This window comes from Crocodylus siamensis, chromosome 4 (genome assembly GCF_052110815.1).
Source record: "Crocodylus siamensis isolate JL-2025a chromosome 4, ASM5211081v1, whole genome shotgun sequence".
Lineage (NCBI taxonomy): Eukaryota > Metazoa > Chordata > Crocodylia > Crocodylidae > Crocodylus > Crocodylus siamensis.
In genome coordinates, this window is record NC_143398.1 from 63,962 (window position 1) to 82,102 (window position 18,141).

The 18,141-nt window shown below is 48.1% G+C and overlaps 1 protein-coding gene across 2 annotated transcripts in view; it reads left to right on the top strand.

Annotated features, from left to right (window-relative positions):
- Nucleotides 1-18,141, top strand: part of TNPO3 (transportin 3) — a 73,906-nt gene that overhangs the window by 34,470 nt on the left and 21,295 nt on the right. The window contains exons 5-13 of one of the 2 annotated variants that reach the window (XM_090041272.1): nt 724-867; nt 4,086-4,261; nt 10,148-10,286; nt 10,644-10,790; nt 12,340-12,447; nt 13,090-13,181; nt 15,624-15,763; nt 15,935-16,126; nt 17,127-17,218. In XM_090041272.1, coding sequence (XP_089897398.1) covers nt 724-867; nt 4,086-4,261; nt 10,148-10,286; nt 10,644-10,790; nt 12,340-12,447; nt 13,090-13,181; nt 15,624-15,763; nt 15,935-16,126; nt 17,127-17,218 — 1,230 coding nt within the window. The remainder of the gene's footprint in view (nt 1-723; nt 868-4,085; nt 4,262-10,147; nt 10,287-10,643; nt 10,791-12,339; nt 12,448-13,089; nt 13,182-15,623; nt 15,764-15,934; nt 16,127-17,126; nt 17,219-18,141) is intronic. The other variant, XM_090041273.1, reaches the window with a different exon arrangement.

Genomic DNA, 18,141 nt, shown 5'->3' on the forward strand with positions numbered 1-18,141 from the left:
TGTAGGCTTCCAGCTACTGCCACAACTAAAAGTCTTGTGTCTTACAGAATGAATTAAGTGTACTGACTGCTGTCAGCTTGGCCTGCAAGATGGGTATTTTACCTTCCAGCACCTTCACAGAGACCATAGTAACAGAGCTATTTTTTTTAATGCAGAATATCAGAAAATCTCCTCTTGAAATTAGGCTCGGTTGAGGCTTTTCTATATATGAAGCTCATTAGGGTCTGGGCTTCATCAGTCTTTGAGACAGGCCCCTGCAGGAAACTGATGTGCGGCAAATGGCAGCAATCCTTCCAGGCTGCATTTCTCACCACAGGCTGTCATAACCGCTGAAGTCAATAGATGTACTTTGGATCACGTGGAGTACCGCCTGGCCTATTTAGGCAGGGCTGGGGGTGTGCTGTAAACTGTGTACTTTCCTGGGCATGTTTCAGTCCCAGAGTGGCCTTCGGGGCATGGTAGGCTGTTTGTATTTCTGTGCATTTTCGCCTCTTGAGGGGATGGTTTGAGGGGGAAGGGCGGGGGGTCAGGAAGTACTATGGAACAGTATGTCAACTCTGGGGAAAACTTATTTCAAGACCGAGAGACCCTGCAAAAAAAGCTTGAAGCAGCACAGCACAAACCCTCATAACTTGTGGTCTCCAGGACTACGTTATAGCTGTGAAGTTAAGAGGTAATCTTTGGTCACCAAACTGTTCCTTCTCCCTGCTCCTTGTCCCCTAGATGACCTGTGTAGAGAAGACAGGCAATGATGAGAAGATGCTCATCAAGACCTTTCGCTGCCTTGGGAGTTGGTTTAATCTGGGAGTTCTGGACAGCAACTTCATGGCCAACAGCAAGCTGTTATCGCTCCTCTTCGAAGTGCTGGTGAGTGTTTGCTTTTTTTTTTTGTTGAAAGGCTCTTCATTGGCTCCCTGTGGGAATGACAAGAGGAATGTGGCAACCCTCGAACCCAACACTCCTGTTGGAATCCCACAAGGCCATTTGTTACTGACCCGTCCTAACTGTTGCATCCCATCCTTCTTAGAAGACTAGTTTGTTCCTGTTCCCCCTGTCTCAACTACTTGGCCTAGCCTGTCCCTCCCTCCAGTGCAGAGAATCTCACACCCTTTCCCCTAAAGCAGGCCCTTGATAAGACTCTCTGCTTGCCTTATCAGTGCTAGGTGTAATCAAGTCCAGGCCTGTTCTTCCCCAGAGTTTAGTTTCTCAATCCCCTCCTGGCTTTCAGCTTGCTGGGGCAGCTAAGGACTGGCAGCATAGGGCAGGGATCTTTCATACCTAGAATCTAGTTCTGGTTGGGCCTTCCAGAGGTCAGACACACTCATCGTCCCTTACACGCTGCTCCGTAGTGGCACTTGAAGTCAGGTAGTTCCCTCCTGACTAATACCCAGTAATCAGAGCTACTAAAGCATGAAAGAAAAGTCATCTTTTTTTTTTTTAAGAAAGTGCTTTATCTGCCCACTGCCTGTGTTCTGAGGTCACAATCCAACTTCTTTGGGATAAACTGGTGCTGTCACTAATCTGACATGACACCCAGAGTTCAGAACATTTTGTGCACATAAGTTCTAGGTGATTTTTGAGCTTGACTCTGTTCAGGTCTGGATCAGAGAACTTGCAGGCAAATGTAAAAAGCCATTTTTAAATAGACTCTGTAGGGTGGAGTTTGTCCCCAGTGGGGTGGCAGAAGATGTTGGTTTTAGTCTTGCAGTCCTTCATCATTTGAGAGAGGAGTGGCCAGCAAAAGTCTGTTAGTTCACAACACTAAGAAGGAAACTTCTCTCCTGGACTCAAGTGTGAAGTTGACTTGGAGGGGAGCCACACAAACAGAATTCTTGTCATCTGAGCCAGAGAGCTTACTCTCTACTAGATGAAGACCACAGGTCGTAGGTCCTGGCAGACCTTCAGAAAGCACATTTATGACCTTCTCCAGTGTAGCTGTTTCCTCAGGAAGAGGGGAGTCACTTTTCTACTTCAGGGTCCCTGTCCTATCATCTCCCCCAACCACTGACTATTCAGATAGGAAAAGAGTGATGAAAACCACTAACTGGTCCTCAAGTGCATTTGAAATACCTGACTCTTGGCTATGTAAGTACTTTAATTAAGACTAGAAAAGAAGCTTCTGGCCCACTGGCCTTACTTAGTTTTGACTGCACTATTCTCAACTGTCCGACTGCAGGAAATCCCTTTCTCATCATCGCTTGGGACCCAGTAGTCCTGGCATCAGGCAGGGATGAGCAGGTATCTGGGGGAAGTAAGGGTGGACACAATTTCCAGGTACAGCAGGTTGGTTCAAGACAGGACTGAAGTGAGCATAGAGAGGCTCTGCCTTGCAGAAAGCTTTTCAGTCATGTTGCCACAGATCTCTTAATCTTTGCAGAGCCTATTATACACTTCTGGCAGACCGTGCTTCTGAAAAGAAGTTTTAATCCTCTATTTATACCCTTTCTCCTGTCCTGACTGTCTTCACTATTCATCATTTTCCTCAACCTGTATTACAAGCGTGTTTTGTCTGCTGGGAGCCAGGTACTAGCATTGTGTGCCAGTTTCTGCCACTGGTGTTTTGTGATCTTGAGTACCTTTGACCTCAGTGTTACCCATCTATAAAATGGCTGTTCTAGGAGTTCTGGTCAGCGATTACAGTAGTTCAGTTTTAAAATCTGGTTTTATTCCAGTTCATTTTCTTCAGTTGCTCAAAACTTATTCAGGCAAAATATAGTTTTTGATCCAAAATAAGTGGTGTCTGATCTCTGCTCAGAGTTGAGCTCTTGTACAGAGCTTTGAGCTGACCCTCCTCAGCATTTCATTACATTATGGAAATATCTGGAATAAGTTTCCTGCTACCCCTGGGATTTAAAGTATTTGCACTTTAACTTTCAAAGCTCAGAAAGTTCAAACTTGGCCCATTATGTAACCCTCAATGAAGAAGCAAAATTGGTTTCATGCTCTTAGGTTATGAACATTAGGTCAGTATTTTATTCCTGATGATCATGGGTTTAGCTCTCTGTTTTTTGACAGCATAGGATAGTTGTTTCAGGGATGTATCATCTTTATAAGTGTAGGAGCTCTAAAGGGATTAGTAAAACAGCAAGAATAAATAATACCCTTCTAGAATGAATCTAACAGGCAGATTTAAGAACAGAGTGCATGGAAGGAAGAAATTCCCAAAGCGTAAAGGGTTCTACTGCAGTGTTGATACTGGATCTGTGCAAGCGGACTGAAATTCTCTTCCTTTTTTCTACTGTCAGATGGGAACCTGTATTTCCACTTGTGGTGTGATATAGAGGAGGTAAATAACAGTTCCCATTTCCCAGTGGAAAAAAAGAAGAGACAATATTTGATCCGTGCAGCGGGTCCAAGTTAACACTGTAGGAGAAACCTTTACACTTTTGATCATTTTTGAATGCTTGGCTTTTCAGCCTTTAATTGCATTAACACAAGTTTTTCATCCTTCCCTGCCTTCATCACATGGGATCATAAGGCCAAATTTACACTTGACAAGTGCTTTGAGATCCTTTTCTGAAGTAGCATCCCCAAGCATACATGGTGGCGGTGTTCCTTCATCTCTCTCCTGTTTATTCTTGTCTTAGTACGCCAGCCCAGTCTCCTTTCCAAATTGCTCTTGGCTCTATGGGAGCCATTAACGCTCTGTGAAATTAGCCTTGTACAATTAACATGTATGTTTATCAGCCAGCACCCCAAAATCTGTTCATCTGCCCTAAACCACCACCATGAAAAATATGACATGCACATGAGTCATCTCTCCTCCTTCCCACCCAAGAGAACAGACCAGCAAAATGTTTCCAAGCTGCTGAAGTACCACGGGCTGGAGATTCCCATCATTCTGTTTCTCCTTGGCTTGTGTGCCCCATAGAGAAGTTCTAAAAGGACATTGGTGAGATCTCAAGACCCAAAGGAGGTACAGCAGCAGATAGTGAAGAGACAGCAGAGGAGGTGGTGCAGGGGTGGGGCTTTCATGCACTGAAACATGGTGAAGGATCTTGGGACAGTAATGTCTTAGTGTCCTTAGGTGCCATCTCACTTACTGTATAATCACCAGGCTCACTTCCTCCTCTTGTGTCTTACAGCAACAGGACAAGACCTCGTCCAACCTGCACGAGGCAGCCTCTGACTGTGTGTGCTCGGCGCTCTACGCCATCGAGAACGTGGAGACAAATCTGCCCCTTGCATTGCAGCTCTTCCAAGGGGTCCTGACACTCGAGACTGCCTATCACATGGCTGTAGCACGAGAGGATTTAGACAAGTGAGTGAGCGAGCCTGGCGGGCCCCTATAGAGCAGGGAGAGCTGCAGTAATGAACTGCCATTGTCTCTCCAGAGCTATTTTGGGAATCTGTTGTGTTTGTGCAGCCCTCTGAAATCTCTCTTATGCAAATGATTATTCATTGAACAGAAACAAGTGAGCTAATGATTCCTTTATGCCCTCAATACACCAACCAGAGCCAGTGGGGAGTGATCAGCTCAAGCTTTAACAGGTGGAGTTTAACACTACGAGCTCAGACTTGTCATGCCTGTCTTAACACAGGACAGCAGAAACTGTGCCAGTGTGTGGCTGTCTGTGATGAATGAAGATGGAAGAAGTGGGGAGACTCCTTGATGTGTCCCCAGCCTCTTAGTGCAGAGCTGCACGTTTCCCTTTAAGAGGGCAGTAGCTTAGCACTTCTGATGTCAGTTTATGAAGTTGTGGACAGAAATTAAGTACTCTTTTTTTTAGGAGCGTGGACCTGGATGTAACTCCTATGTCACCCAAACGTGTCCTCTGCTGTTGCAGGCAACCATGTTGTAAGCTGATCACTCTCCATCTTCAAGCTCCTCTTAGGCTTTTTTTTCCCAGAGATTCTCAAAGCTGCTCCAGAATCCTGCTCTGATGAGAAATCTTCATCTAAATTCCAATCTGCATCTGTTCCTGACCAGTTTACGCTCATGTGCTCTTGTGCCAAAGTTGCCTCCTAACTCTCTCCCCCTGGTTTTTATCTGAAGAATTTATGCAGTGCGATAGCATCCCCTCTCAGCCTTCATTCTGCCAGACTAAAGCCAAATCTCTTTCAGCCTCCACTGATATGATAAGCTGTTCTCTGCCCCTATTCCTTTTGAATTCATGTTACTTGAATGTGGATGGTCAGAATTGCATAGATTGCTCAGGTGAAGTCTTCTCAAGATCTTCCCTGCCTCTGCTTGGAGATGCCTCACCTGACCATACTAGGATTGTGTTCGCTGTTTCACTGTTACATGAGGTTTCTCAGTGAGGTTGGACTGATGCAGCTATGATGGACCAGGAAACGTATGAGAAGAGAGGGTTTTGGGTGTTGTCTTTTGATGGACTGGCTGTACAGTTGGGAGAGATGTTTGAAAATTTTTTGGACCTGAAGTACATTTGGTTACTCAGGCATTCTGTGACTGATAACCGCTTCACCCAGAGTTTTGTCTTTGATACTTTCCAACAGAGGAGCTTCCAGTTCATGGCAGAAATTTTTTGATACCTAACTGTGCAACCAGGCACTTAATACCATTACGTTTCCCCATTTCTATTATTCCAGTTTTAAAGTTCGTCTTATTCTTCCTGTGTGATTTTTTTGTTTTTTTGTTTGTTTTTTTTCCTGGTCCTCCCCTGCATTGACAATACTTTCCAACTTTAGGTCATCTCCAGATGTTGTTAGCAGACTCCCCTTTTCTATGCTGAGGTTACTAATGTAAAGACTTTTTATAAAAGATAAGTCCCAAAAGTTACTAGTAGCTTCCCTCCATCCTTTCAGTACAATACTGTTATTTCCATTCAGCTAGTTCCTTACCAGTCTTTGCATTCTTGAACTCCTCTCCATCCTCTAATAAATTTCTCATGTGACACCATGTCAAATGCTACAGCTTTTCTGTTATTTAGAAAATTACTTGTACTGACAAACATTAGGTTAGTTTGGCACAATCTACCTTTGACCACTTGTATTTTATTCTGTTTCCATTTACCTGCCTGTCTTTGGATAAAAATAATTAAAGCTTTGCACATTATCGAGGTCACACCAGCAGGCAGTGGTTGCCAAAATAATATTATGCACTGTCTTAAATATAGGTGATAGATTTGTTCTTCTCCAGCCAACATGGTGCCAACTGAAGTGTCAGACTTGTTTAAGACTGCTTGCTAGAGCAGTTGCAAAATTCTAAAACTCCTGGTTCAGAGATGATACCTTTTATTAGACCAACTAAGAAATCTCAAAAATATCATCTTTCTTTAAAAATTTTCGGGCTCATGTGCTCTTCTTCAGACTTAGGGAAAATTAAAGATGGTACAAGTCCCCATAGGTAGAAAAATACATTTCATTTTGCACAGAGGAATTTGTGATTTGTGCCAACTTTTGCAGTACTCTGAGCTGCAGATTGTCTGTTTCTCCTGACCTGAGCTCCTCAAGCACCTTGGGTTCTGCTTCTCTCATATAAAACTCATTCAACCTATGCTCTCATTCCTGTTGGCCATCCTACTCTTGCCCCACCTTTAGTCATCACATTGAGTAGAAACAAAGTATCTATTTAATTGATAGGCCATACATACATAGATTCTTTAATCTTGAACTTTTACTCCCTGAATAGCAGCCGTAATTCCTTCCTTGCCTCCTCCTTATTTACGTGGCTAAAGAATCTTTTACTGTTTGTTTCTTTAATTTTCTTTTACGAGGACTAACCTTGCTTGGCTTTTTGGCTGTTCTCATTTTATCCTTATACCTCCTGGGCTCCAAAAGGCAGTGTTCTTTACTGATCTGTTGTGGGTTCCTTATAGTGCTCTGTTTATTCCTAATTTCCTTTTTTGGGTGATTTGTTCAGCCAGTCTGGAGTTCTGCCCTATAGGATGTTTTTCTTGTTGCTTGAGATACAAATTCCACCTTACTTGTACATGTTTGATTTGAAGAAATTTCAGGCCTCCTCCATATTCATGTCCTCAAGTTCATCCATCCAGGTAACTTCTCTAATTAATTCCCTTTGTTTTAGCACCCCTTTTGTAGGTGAAAGCCTTAGTCACAGACTTTTATCCTCTCATTTAAACTAAATGAAATCAACTCGTTGTTACCTGATTCAGGTTTACTTTTTATAACGAATTCTTCTGGGATGTTCCCAGACTTGCATGGACTGAGATAGCAGCATCACCACTTAAGCACTTCTATGGATATCTGAAGAAATCGGTCTGCTCTCCCATACTTTGGCCCCTACTACTCTTAGTAGCATTTGTTCTCTAGTCTGTATCTGCAAAGTTAGTACGGCCGGGAAACTATAGGCCGGTTAGTCTCACCTCGATCCTAGGCAAGCTGTTCGAGAAAATTATGCTGGCATTACATCCAGGAGGGGCCGGCAGGGGACTGCATGCTTAGGGGCAACCAACACGGGTTCATCAGTGGCAGGTCCTGTCAGACCAACCTGGTGGCCTTTTACGATCAGATCACCAGATCATTAGATGCAGGGGTAGCGGTGGATATCGTCTTCCTGGACTTCTGGAAGGCATTTGACACCGTCTCTCACCCTGTTCTCATTAAGAAACTGGGGGGCTGTGGTGTAGACACCCACACAGCCAAATGGGTTGCCAACTGGCTGGTGGGCCACACCCAGAGGGTGGTGGTGGATGGGTCCTTCTCAACCTGGAGGGATGTGGGCAGTGGGGTCCCCCGGGGCTCGGTCCTCAGGCCCGCACTGTTCAACATCTTCATCAGCGATTTGGATGAGGGGGTAAAAAGCACCTGTTCAAATTTGCTGATGACACTGAGATGTGGGGGGACGTGGGCACATTGGAAGGATGCAACAGGCTACAATCTGACCTAGACAGGTTACAGGGGTGGGCGGATGAGAATAGGATGGGCTTCAACACAGACAAGTGCAAGGTGATGCACCTCGGGAGGAACAACTGGCACCATACCTACAGTTTAGGGAACTCCTCTCTTGTCAGCACGGAGGCGGAAAGGGATCTGGGGGTCATCGTTGACTCCAAGATGAACATGGGCCGGCAGTGTGGAGAGGCAGTCAGAAAGGCCACCCGCACCTTTGCGTGCATCCACAGATGCATCTTGAGCAGGTCCAAAGAGGTGATCCTCCCCCTCTACGCGGCACTGGTTAGGCCGCAGCTGGAGTATTGCGTCCAGTTCTGGGCGCCACGCTTCAGGAGGGATGTGGACAGCATGGGGAGGGTCCAGAGGAGGCCACTCGCATGATCAGGGGACAGCAGGGCAGGCCCTATGAGGAGAGGCGACGGGACTTGAACCTGTTCAGCCTCCACAAGAGAAGGCTGAGGGTGGATCTAGTGGCCTGTTATAAACTAGTCAGGGGGGATCAGCAGGCATTCTGGGAGTCCCTGTTCCCCCGAGCACCGCCAGGAGTGACCAGGAATAGCGGTCACAAGCTGGCAGAGGGCAGGTTTAGGCTAGACATCAGGAGGGGCGACTTCACGGTCAGGGCGGCTAGGATCTGGGACCAACTTCCAAGAGAAGTGGTGCAGGCTCCTACCCTGGGGGTGTTTAAGAGGAGGTTAGATGCACATCTTGCTGGGGTCGTTTGACCCCAGTACTCTTTCCTGCCGTGGCAGGGGGTTGGACTAGATGATCAGCTCAGGTCCCTTCCGACCCTAGAAACTATGAAACTATAATGACACAGTTCTTAGCAGCGTTTATCTTGCTAACAATATGGATAGAGATCTCTAAAAATCAGATCCAACCCTAGATCCATAGAAATCTCCTTTACCATTGAAACCACACCATGATTTTTTTTATCCTGCCTGTCCCTTGTTTCTTTAAAGCTGTGATCAGGGTGCTATGGTGGTAGGCTCTGTACAGAGTAAGGAGGAGCCCTTATCCCAGAGTTCCCTTTTATCTGTTCTTTACAGGGTAGCGAAATGGGCCGAAAATTTTGAGGGAGGGAAAATAAGCTGGCCACAGTCACGCAACGTCAACGCCAGGAATAGAACCTGCACCGTCTACCCATTCACTGAACTCTGTTCACTGGCTTAACCCATCTAGGGGAATGCCCAATTCAGAGGGGAAAGTAGAGATACTGAGGTAGTGACTCTTCCTGACCCCGAATTAGAAAGCAGGAGTTAATACCTCAGTCCTGTGCTTGGCCCTCGAGACCCTGTAGTCTTACACTGGCCTGTACTCCAGATCCTCTGGTACCAAGGAGTGTACATTCTTCAGCCACTCTTCACTGTCTTAGGTAGGAAGTGGAAAGAAAAGATCAGAACCAAGGCAGTCATGCTGGTTACACTGAGGAGAAGCTTTGTAGTTGAGTTCAGCTGCTTAGACTGATCTTCTAAAGGCACTGCAGGGGTGGTAGCTGTTTCACTGCTTAAGCCCAGCTAGACAAGATGCTGTGAAAATCAAGGTTGATATAGCCTGTGTCCTATAAGTTTTTGGTTCATGTACTCATGCACTCTGAGACTTCATGCATTCCCTTCCTTCTGGTACTGATACATGCCGTTCTTGTGCTGAAAGCAGTTGACATCAGTTTTTGGCAGACTCTTCAGTGTCTGTTTGCTGTTGTGGAGATGGATGACAGAAACTGTCGTCTGAGCCAGTCTTCAGAGATGCCATGGCTACTTACCTTGTCGAGTTTCACTTGGTGGAACCCAGATTAGGCCATGCCATGGTCTGTGCCTAAATCAGAGTAACAGCTGGTATTTTGGACACAGTATGCTGTAGCCCACTTCTCTATTTTCTCAAAACTTGGAGGTGAGTTTAGAAACCCCTTGTGATGAAAAAGCCAAAGTGCAAGAATTTGGTATACCTATGCCTCTACAGCAGTTGTTCTCAACCTTTTTACACTCGGGGCACCCCTTGGAAAATGTCAGTTCTTAATTTTTACTTGCCTTTTGGCTACAGAAAAATACCAGAGCAATTTTACTGTTGCAAAGTACTTAGGAAAACCAGAATAGGTCAGAATGTTTTTTTGAAATCTCTGCATTTATCTTTTGAATCATGTTTGTACACTTAACAGTGCTAAAGCTGCATGGCACCCTAGGAAGGATCTCGAGGTACTCCAAGGTGCTGAGAATAACAGATCTAGATCGAAGTCCAAATGCAAGAAACTTTGTCCCTGTATTTCAATATCTGGGATTAGATATTTGCCTGGGAAATTATTTGTTTTTGACTTGTTTCCTTCTTTTACCAGGGTGCTTAATTACTGCCGTGTCTTCACTGAACTCTGTGAGACGTTTCTAGATAAAATTGTGTGCACCCCAGGCCAGGGGCTGGGTGACCTGCGGACCCTAGAGTTGTTGCTGATCTGTGCAGGCCATCCGCAGTATGAGGTAGGCCTCCTAGCTCTCATGCCTTGCATTTTCACCAAATCAATTCAATGGCAAAAGCTGTTCTTACTGTATCATGTGTGGGTCCATTTTAGTTGTCTGAAGATGACAGCCTTGAAACCCTTCCTGTGTGTTTGTGGTGGGGAAAGAATACAGTTTAACTCCCTTTAGCGCCTGAGGCAGAAGGCTTGGGTACAACCTCATGGTGATGGAAGAGGTACTGAAAACCTATGAAACCTCTTGGTATTAAAAGGCTGTTCTGTGCTAAATTTTCACCCCAGTTTATTTTGCAGTAACTAGCCCTTTCTAGTGGAGGCCCCAGTGGGGACAACACTGAACAGCTCTTTTGTCTCCAAACAGGTGGTAGAAATTTCCTTTAACTTCTGGTACAGACTGGGGGAGCATCTATATAAAACGGAGGACGCAGTCATACACAGCATCTTCAAAGCCTACATACAGAGACTTCTCCACGCACTGGCCAGACACTGTCAGCTTGACCCAGACCACGTAAGGCTGTGTTCAGTTTCCTTTTCTCTCTTCCTCCACTCTTCCTGAAGGCCATAGCAGGCAGCAGGGGAGGGGGCATGGTGGCGAGTGAAATGCATTGTGCCAGTTGTCAGGCAGGAGGCCGTGCATGTAACTGAGGGGGCCCCAGCGGATGTTAATTTAATCACACAAGGAGTCTAAGGAATTTTATCATAACAGTTGTGCATCCTGCTATACCAGACATTCAAGGGCTGGCACAGCAAGATGCATGAATGCTGTTCTGGGATAGCATTTCTCAGATCCCATCGCATGCCTGGTGGGGCGTACAGCTGGCTGCACGCTCTGTGGACCTGTCAACCTGACATTGGACTGTGTGGCATGGCTTTGAATGTCCCTATGTGGAGGTAGCCCATCAGTTCCCCACAGTGGGACACTTAGTCACATCATGCAGCCTGATACTAGGCTGTATTGTTGCATTCAAATTAAAGTGTGGTACAAACCAGCCACAAAGATTCCACACATTAATTGTGTAATAAATGTAACATCTGCCAGGGTCTGCAGCTAGGCTGTTTTGTGGAGGTGAGAGGGTTGAACAGTGGGGAAGGTAGTGACATGTTTAGAGGATGCATGATATGACATTCCCCTCCCTTCAGGAAGCCAGCATGTGTGCCAAGAGGCTGCTATGCTACCCGTGATGCCCTGAATGACGACTCGGGTGGGAGAGGGAGGATGTGTGTGTGTGTGCATGTGTTGAGGGGAGGGTGTTAGACTCATGCTGGAAGGTCTAACTTTGAGGCTCTCCATCCTTGTGCTTCCTTCACCCCTGCTGACATGCTGGTGTTTTGAAATTGCAGGCTAAACACCAAATCCTGATCCACCTGCTGGGCATCTAGAGGGCACGTATGTGTCTAAGTGTGAGCCTGTTCCACTGAAGCCAGGTGCCTGAAAGCCCCTAGTGCATCTAGTTTTGTAGCACGTTTTTATCTTGGTTTTAGATTAAGCCAATAAAAACCATTTGCATTTGTGGCATTTCAGGGGCCTCAAGCAGGGTGGAATTAGGGTCACACTTCGTTTAAGTACTGCTTAGACACCTAACAGGTGAATAGGACCTGGCCATAAGTATTTCTGCAGCTTGCTAAACCTGCATGTCCTCCTTTCCCTTATTGATTGGGTCTGGGTAGGTTTTAAGATCTTGTGCCACCCTGGCTGTATTCATCCATTCCCTCACTTTTCTGGCTCTGAAACGGTTGGGATCTTGCATCTGTTTGGGGAGTTTGCTACAGGAAGGGCGCATGGTCTTTTAATGCAGGAGCAAGAAGGTAGGAAGTATCGTTGTCCTGCATCTTGGTGTCCACTCTTCTGCCTTCCAGTTCCCACAATTCCCTTCACCTCTAGCCGGGTGCAGAGGAGAAGACTGCAGGGTTCTGAGTTGGTACAGAGCACAGGACTGCAGGGTTCCAAGGTTATTTGACTATAAACAGCTTGTCTTGCCCTCGATGTGGGTAAACCAAGACCAAGATTTCCCTTTCCTGCCATAACCCAACTCCTCCCAACCTTCCGTGTCTGCCAGGAGGGTGTCCCGGAGGAGACGGATGACTTCGGGGAGTTCCGCATGAGGGTGTCAGACCTGGTGAAGGACTTGATTTTCCTCGTGGGATCCGTGGAGTGCTTTGCCCAGGTGAACCTGGGGGGGCTAGAGGTTCTCCTGCCATGCCCAGGAGAGGAATCTGTTCCTGCATGTGTGTGGCGTGCCATTGCTAAGGAACAGGTTTGACTGACCGTTCAGTGTCACGTGGATGACCTTGCGGGTTATCCCTGTTGCTGTACTCGCTGCTTGGCCTCCACCCTCATGGCCTACAATGGTCAGGCTTCATGCTGGGAACTCACTACTGCATACCACCCTTTTTTCCCTGCCTCCCTCCTTTGCCTCAGATGTGTTGAAAGCCCATTTCAGCTCCCAGTGGGTTGTGCGCGCCTGAGCTGGCCGAGCCCTGCTGGCTTCCTTCCTCCCATCCTGCCAGCTGTATGTATACTGTGCAGTCACTGCAGACAGTGGGAGGGAAACTGGGGGCGTTACCTGAAGTCACCTATGAGATCACTTCAGGAATAGCAGCCTGACAAACATTGCCAGTACTGATATAGCATGTCAGATAACAGCTGCAGTCACAGAAAAATGGGTGCTACCCCGGAACCAGGCCCGCGTGTCTGCTGCACTTGGGCCATTGTAAAGGAGTGGACTGCCCATTGCATGCCAACAAGATGACCAGTGGCTGCTGGGTTGGGCTGGCGCTCTGTGTGACAGAGTCCTTCTTCCCCACAGCTGTATGCTACTTTGAAGGATGGGAACCCTCCCTGGGAGGTGACGGAAGCTGTTCTCTTCATCATGGCCTCAATAGCCAAGAGCGTTGACCAGTGAGTACCACAGGCCCTGGTTGTATCGGCAAGTGAGGGGGCAGTCGCCTTGTAGCCCTGTTTCCATAGCCCTGTCATATTACCTGCAGTTCTGATTGCTGCAGGGTCATGAGCTTCCTGTGGCATGAAACACATTGTAAATAGGCAGCTCTTAGTGGCAACGGGGGACTGTTCTGCAGCCGCACATTGTGTATCACGGGCTTTCCAGGAGGCTGAAAGGGAGATGGTGCCTTCCACACCCTGTTCCCCTCTAATGTGCTGGTTCAGGTTATGGTGCGTGCAGGCTGCCCCTACGGGGCTGTTTCACGCTCCAAGTTTCGTTCCTGTTCAGCAGGGATTGCAGCATCTGAGGGCTTGAGTGTCTTGAGTTCCACACTTGACTCAGCAGCGTTTCAGGGTCACTTGTCCTCATGTTCTCATTTGACTGCTCCCTGCTCTTTGTGGTGGACCCATCAAAACGCAGCTGGACTGATCCAGTAAGGGTGAACTCCCATGTGGTGCCACAAGAGGGCACGTTTCCCCTAATTCTGGGAGCCCTGAAGGACCGTCCCAGCCTGAAAGGTTGCTGGGAGGAGATAAGCCAACTACTTGTGTGTCTTTTGTGCCCTTAAATCATAGGTGGATTAATGCACGGGCCAACTGGGCATGAGCCTAGGGGCCCCTACCGGCTTGGGGCCCAGGCCATGGGATCCTGATCAGCAGGGAGCTGAAAGCCCCAGTTTTAAACTTGGCATGTTTCTGTCTCCCAAAAGAGAGACAAAAATGGCACCAAGTTTAAAGCCCTGGCTTTTGTACTTGCTTCCCTGCAGCTGGAAGGGGGACCCCTCCCCCAGTGGGTCTGGGGGGCAGGCTGGGGATGGCTGGTCGGGAGTGCTGAGCGGCGCCATACTGCAGGGGGTGGGGCAGCACCGCTGTGTGCTGGTGAGGGCATAGCCCCCAGAATTCACCTTAGCTTCCCTGGAGCCTCCCTTCCCAGTGCTGCCACCCTCATGTAGAGGCGCAGTCTGGGGCCTCTGGCCTGAGCTGGTCTGGCCATACACGTGTGCAGCCACAGGGACACAGCCCAGCAGCAGCTCCCTGCCGGTCAGTGCAACAAGGGCACGGGCAGGAACAAAACAGAGCTGCGGGTGGTTGGACGTGGGGGGGGGACTGCCTCAGAGCGATTGGGGGGGCGGGGAGAGTCCTGTGAGGGGAAGGTGTGTGGCTGGGTGCATGTCTGTCACTGTGCACACATCTGTGTCTGCCTGTGTGTATGCATGTGTCTGTGTGTGCACATGAGTACGTCTGTGTGCACGTGAGTGCGTGTCTGCTTCTTTGCACGTGTGCATCTGTATGCATCTGTTTCTGTGTGAGCATCTGTGTGTATGTGTGTGCATGCGCGTATGTTCATTGCAGGGAGAGGGTGTTTGTGTCTGTCCATGTGCAGAGTGAGTGAGTAGTGTGCGCATCCATCTTTGTTGCATGCCTGCGGGTGTGTATATTTGGCCATGGGGGAGGGGGTGGGCCAGTAGCAGGGAGAAGAGGGGGGCATGAGCCCCGGTCCCTCAAGTTCAGCAGCGTCCTCCCAGCCTCCCCTGCCAGCACCCCCCCCCCCCCCCCCCCGCCCTCCCACAGCCCGGTTTCAGTTGGGGCAGGGGGCCTCCAATTTTGTGTTTGCCCAAGGCCTCAGTACACATTAATCTGCCTCTGCCTTAGATCGTGGTTCTCAACCTTTCTTGGACCCTCCGTAACTTGTGAATTAAGTGGCACCCATTTCCCAAAACATGTATAGATTACAGTGCTTGCAGAGGGGTCTGGCAGTGGGGGGGGGATGGGGATTGGGGGGGGGGGGTCCATTGAGGCAGGGATGGCCTGACCCTGCACTTATCTGCTTAAGTTTACCTGCTTGTCTCCATACACCACCCTTCAAAAGACCTGGTGGTATCCTCATTGAGAATCACCGTCTTGGATGCTCTATGGTTTCAAGTCCCTTCCAGCCTTACCTCTCTATGAGAGGTCAAACTAAGAGAGACAGACTGTCGATATGTGGCAGTGGAGGGGTCCCTTGTACATGCCTTGTAATGAAGATTACGTGGGAATGCCTGGGATCTCGCTGGACACCATTCAGTTTCACCCCGTCATTCTCACCCCAATGCCTTTTCCTTCATTCTGCTGCTGTTTATCACCAGTGGTCTTCCAGATCATGGTGGTCCTGTCTCTGCCCCTGTGTTTTGAATGAAAGCCTTTGACACACCACATTTTGGAACTGCCAAAGCTGTTAAAACCACCACCAGGGTCTTATCCAGCCAGTGCCTCCATCCTCAAATAGGCTGGGTGACTCCATGGTGGTCTGGGCTCCTTCAGAGTGGCTGAAGTGTGAGGCACTGTGGGGAAACCACATTGGTTCATGGCTCAAGAGCAAGGCTAACGGCCCCGGTACTAACTGCTTTCCTCTGTCCCCAGGGAGAATAATCCAACGTTAGTGGAAGTGCTGGAAGGGGTGGTACGCCTACCGGAAACAGTGCACACTGCTGTGCGCTACACCAGCATTGAGCTGGTGGGGGAGATGAGTGAAGTCGTGGACAGAAACCCTCATTTCCTGGGTGAGTCTCACTATCAGTGCAGACCTGCCTCAGCACTTGGCCTGCCTTCCTGGGGTGGGATGCTGCTCTCTGCAGAGCTTAGGGCAAGAGAAATAAACCAAATTTCCCAGAAGTGTGTGTGTTTAATGGGATGTCTCCCTGTGGGTTTTTCTCCCCCCCCCTTGCTCTCAGATCCTGTGCTCGGGTACTTGATGAAAGGTCTGTGCGACAGGCCGCTGGCCTCTGCTGCCGCCAAAGCCATTCATAATATCTGCTCAGTCTGCCGGGACCACATGGCTCAGCACTTTAATGGACTGCTGGAGATCGCCCGCTCCCTGGATTCCTTCATGCTGTCTCCAGAGGCTGCTGTAGGACTCCTCAAAGGTATTGACTTGCTTAGTCAGATGATGTGGTTGGGACTAAACACTCATCTGCTGAAAAGCACCCTCCCTGTTTCTGTAAGAGTCTAAAATGTCTGTTATAGCCCCCTGCTTTCACAGTTCACTCTCAGGTACCAGCAAGATCATTTTTGGCTGAATGTTTTCCAGACGTGTGTTTTGCCTAGCAATTTTTTGCTGTTTAAAAAGTTCGGTCAGAGTCTGATAGGAACGAAAAATAGATATATCCTGTCTTATAAGCTATCCTGGGTATAACATCATCATACTTTATTCAAAGACTCGCAGCTGGTAGCACTTTGAAATGTGACAAGTAAATATAGAAATTAAGGGCTGGAAGGGACTTCGAAAGATCATAGAGTCCAACCCCCCTGCTATGGGCAGGAATACTCCTGAGATCAAATGATCCCAGCAAGGTGTCTGTGCAGTCTCTTCTTAAAGACTTCCAAGGCTGGGGACTGCACCACCTCCTTGGGAAGTCTGTTCCAGATTCTGGTCACCCTGACAGTAAAGAAGTTCTTTCTTGCATCCAACCTGAAACCATCCGCTGACAGTTTATGGCCATTGCTCCTTGTCCTCCCCTGGGGAAGGACACAAGTGCTGGTACTGGATCCTCGGTGAATGTTAGAGAAATGTGTGCCCCTTCCTTGCACATAGTGTCTGGGTAGACATGAGTCTGGTAGCTGGATCATTCATTCAGTGGGGCTTTTACTCCAAGACACCAGCATTCTTTTTATTTCCCATCATGAGCATTCATTTCCAAGCCTGATCAAAATGAAAATTGGCCCTAGGCTGTGCTGTATTTAGAGTGATGTTTCAGCCTGGTGCTTTTCTGCTTGCTGTGGGTTTGCATGAGGGCAGGGGGTGGTTTTTCTATGTTCTGTAGATAGTGTTAGGCACTGTGCTGCAGTCAGATCCCTACCGGCAGTTATGCCTGAAGTCGATTAACCTCCTACCTCTTCCTGAACTTGTTACCTTCTGTTTTTCAGGGACAGCGTTGGTCCTGGCCAGGCTACCCTTGGAAAAGATCGCGGAATGCCTCAGCGAGCTGTGCGCCGTGCAGGTGATGGCGCTCAAAAAGGTCTGTCCCGGGTACTGGAGCCACGGAACTTCGCCCTGTCGTGTGGCTGGGTTTGTGCCCGGGGGTTTTCTCTGTGCAAGTTGCACAGCAGAAAACCTGCCCTTTCATGCGAGGTCTGTAGCATGGAGCAGTTTTATTCTTCCCTTTAGCTGACAGTATAGGAAGGGCAAGAGCATGAAGGAAGTTCTTGAACATGTGAGGCCTTGATTTCAGCTGTTTTAAATTACTTGGCGGGCTTAAATTCAAAGTAGCTCCCCAGACTGACAGCAGCTAAGGAGTTGGCTCCAAGAGGAGTGGAACAGCTTCTTGGGTTTGGGAACCATATATGCAGAACACACAGAAATGCTACAGAAACGTGAACTGATTTGCTAGTAGCCCTGGGGGCTATAGATAGCTTGTGTGAAACAGCAGATACATCAGGTGGAAAGTCCACTTTCCCAGTATGCAGTGCTTCATCTGGATTTAAGATGCATCTGATAGGGCTAAGATGAAGTGTTCTTCTGGAATATGTAGTCTCCAGAGCCTGTACCTCTGAATCACAGGTGGTAGTGATGGTCCTAGGCCAGGTTCTGTCCATCCCAGGAGTATGAGAGCCAAGATGCCTTTGTTTAGAGCTTTGACTGACTTAGAAAACTGGGAAAAGGCTCTAGCCAGGAAATGGAAAGGATCAAAGAGAGATGGGACTATCTGTGTCTCCTGAAATGACCGACAGCTTTAGAGCCGCGAGGCCTGAATGGCTCACCGTGGAACCCGAGTTGAGTTGCGTGTTGCAGGTCGGAGTGCAGAGATCAGCCGTCTCTATGGAGCTCTCAGCCACTAGACAGCTTCTCTTCTTGGTAGGGCCCAGTGCTGCTGTTCTGTTTGTAATACTGGTTGCCAGGTGGACAGTTAGTTAGCTTGGTGTTTTGTACAGCTGAGACTCG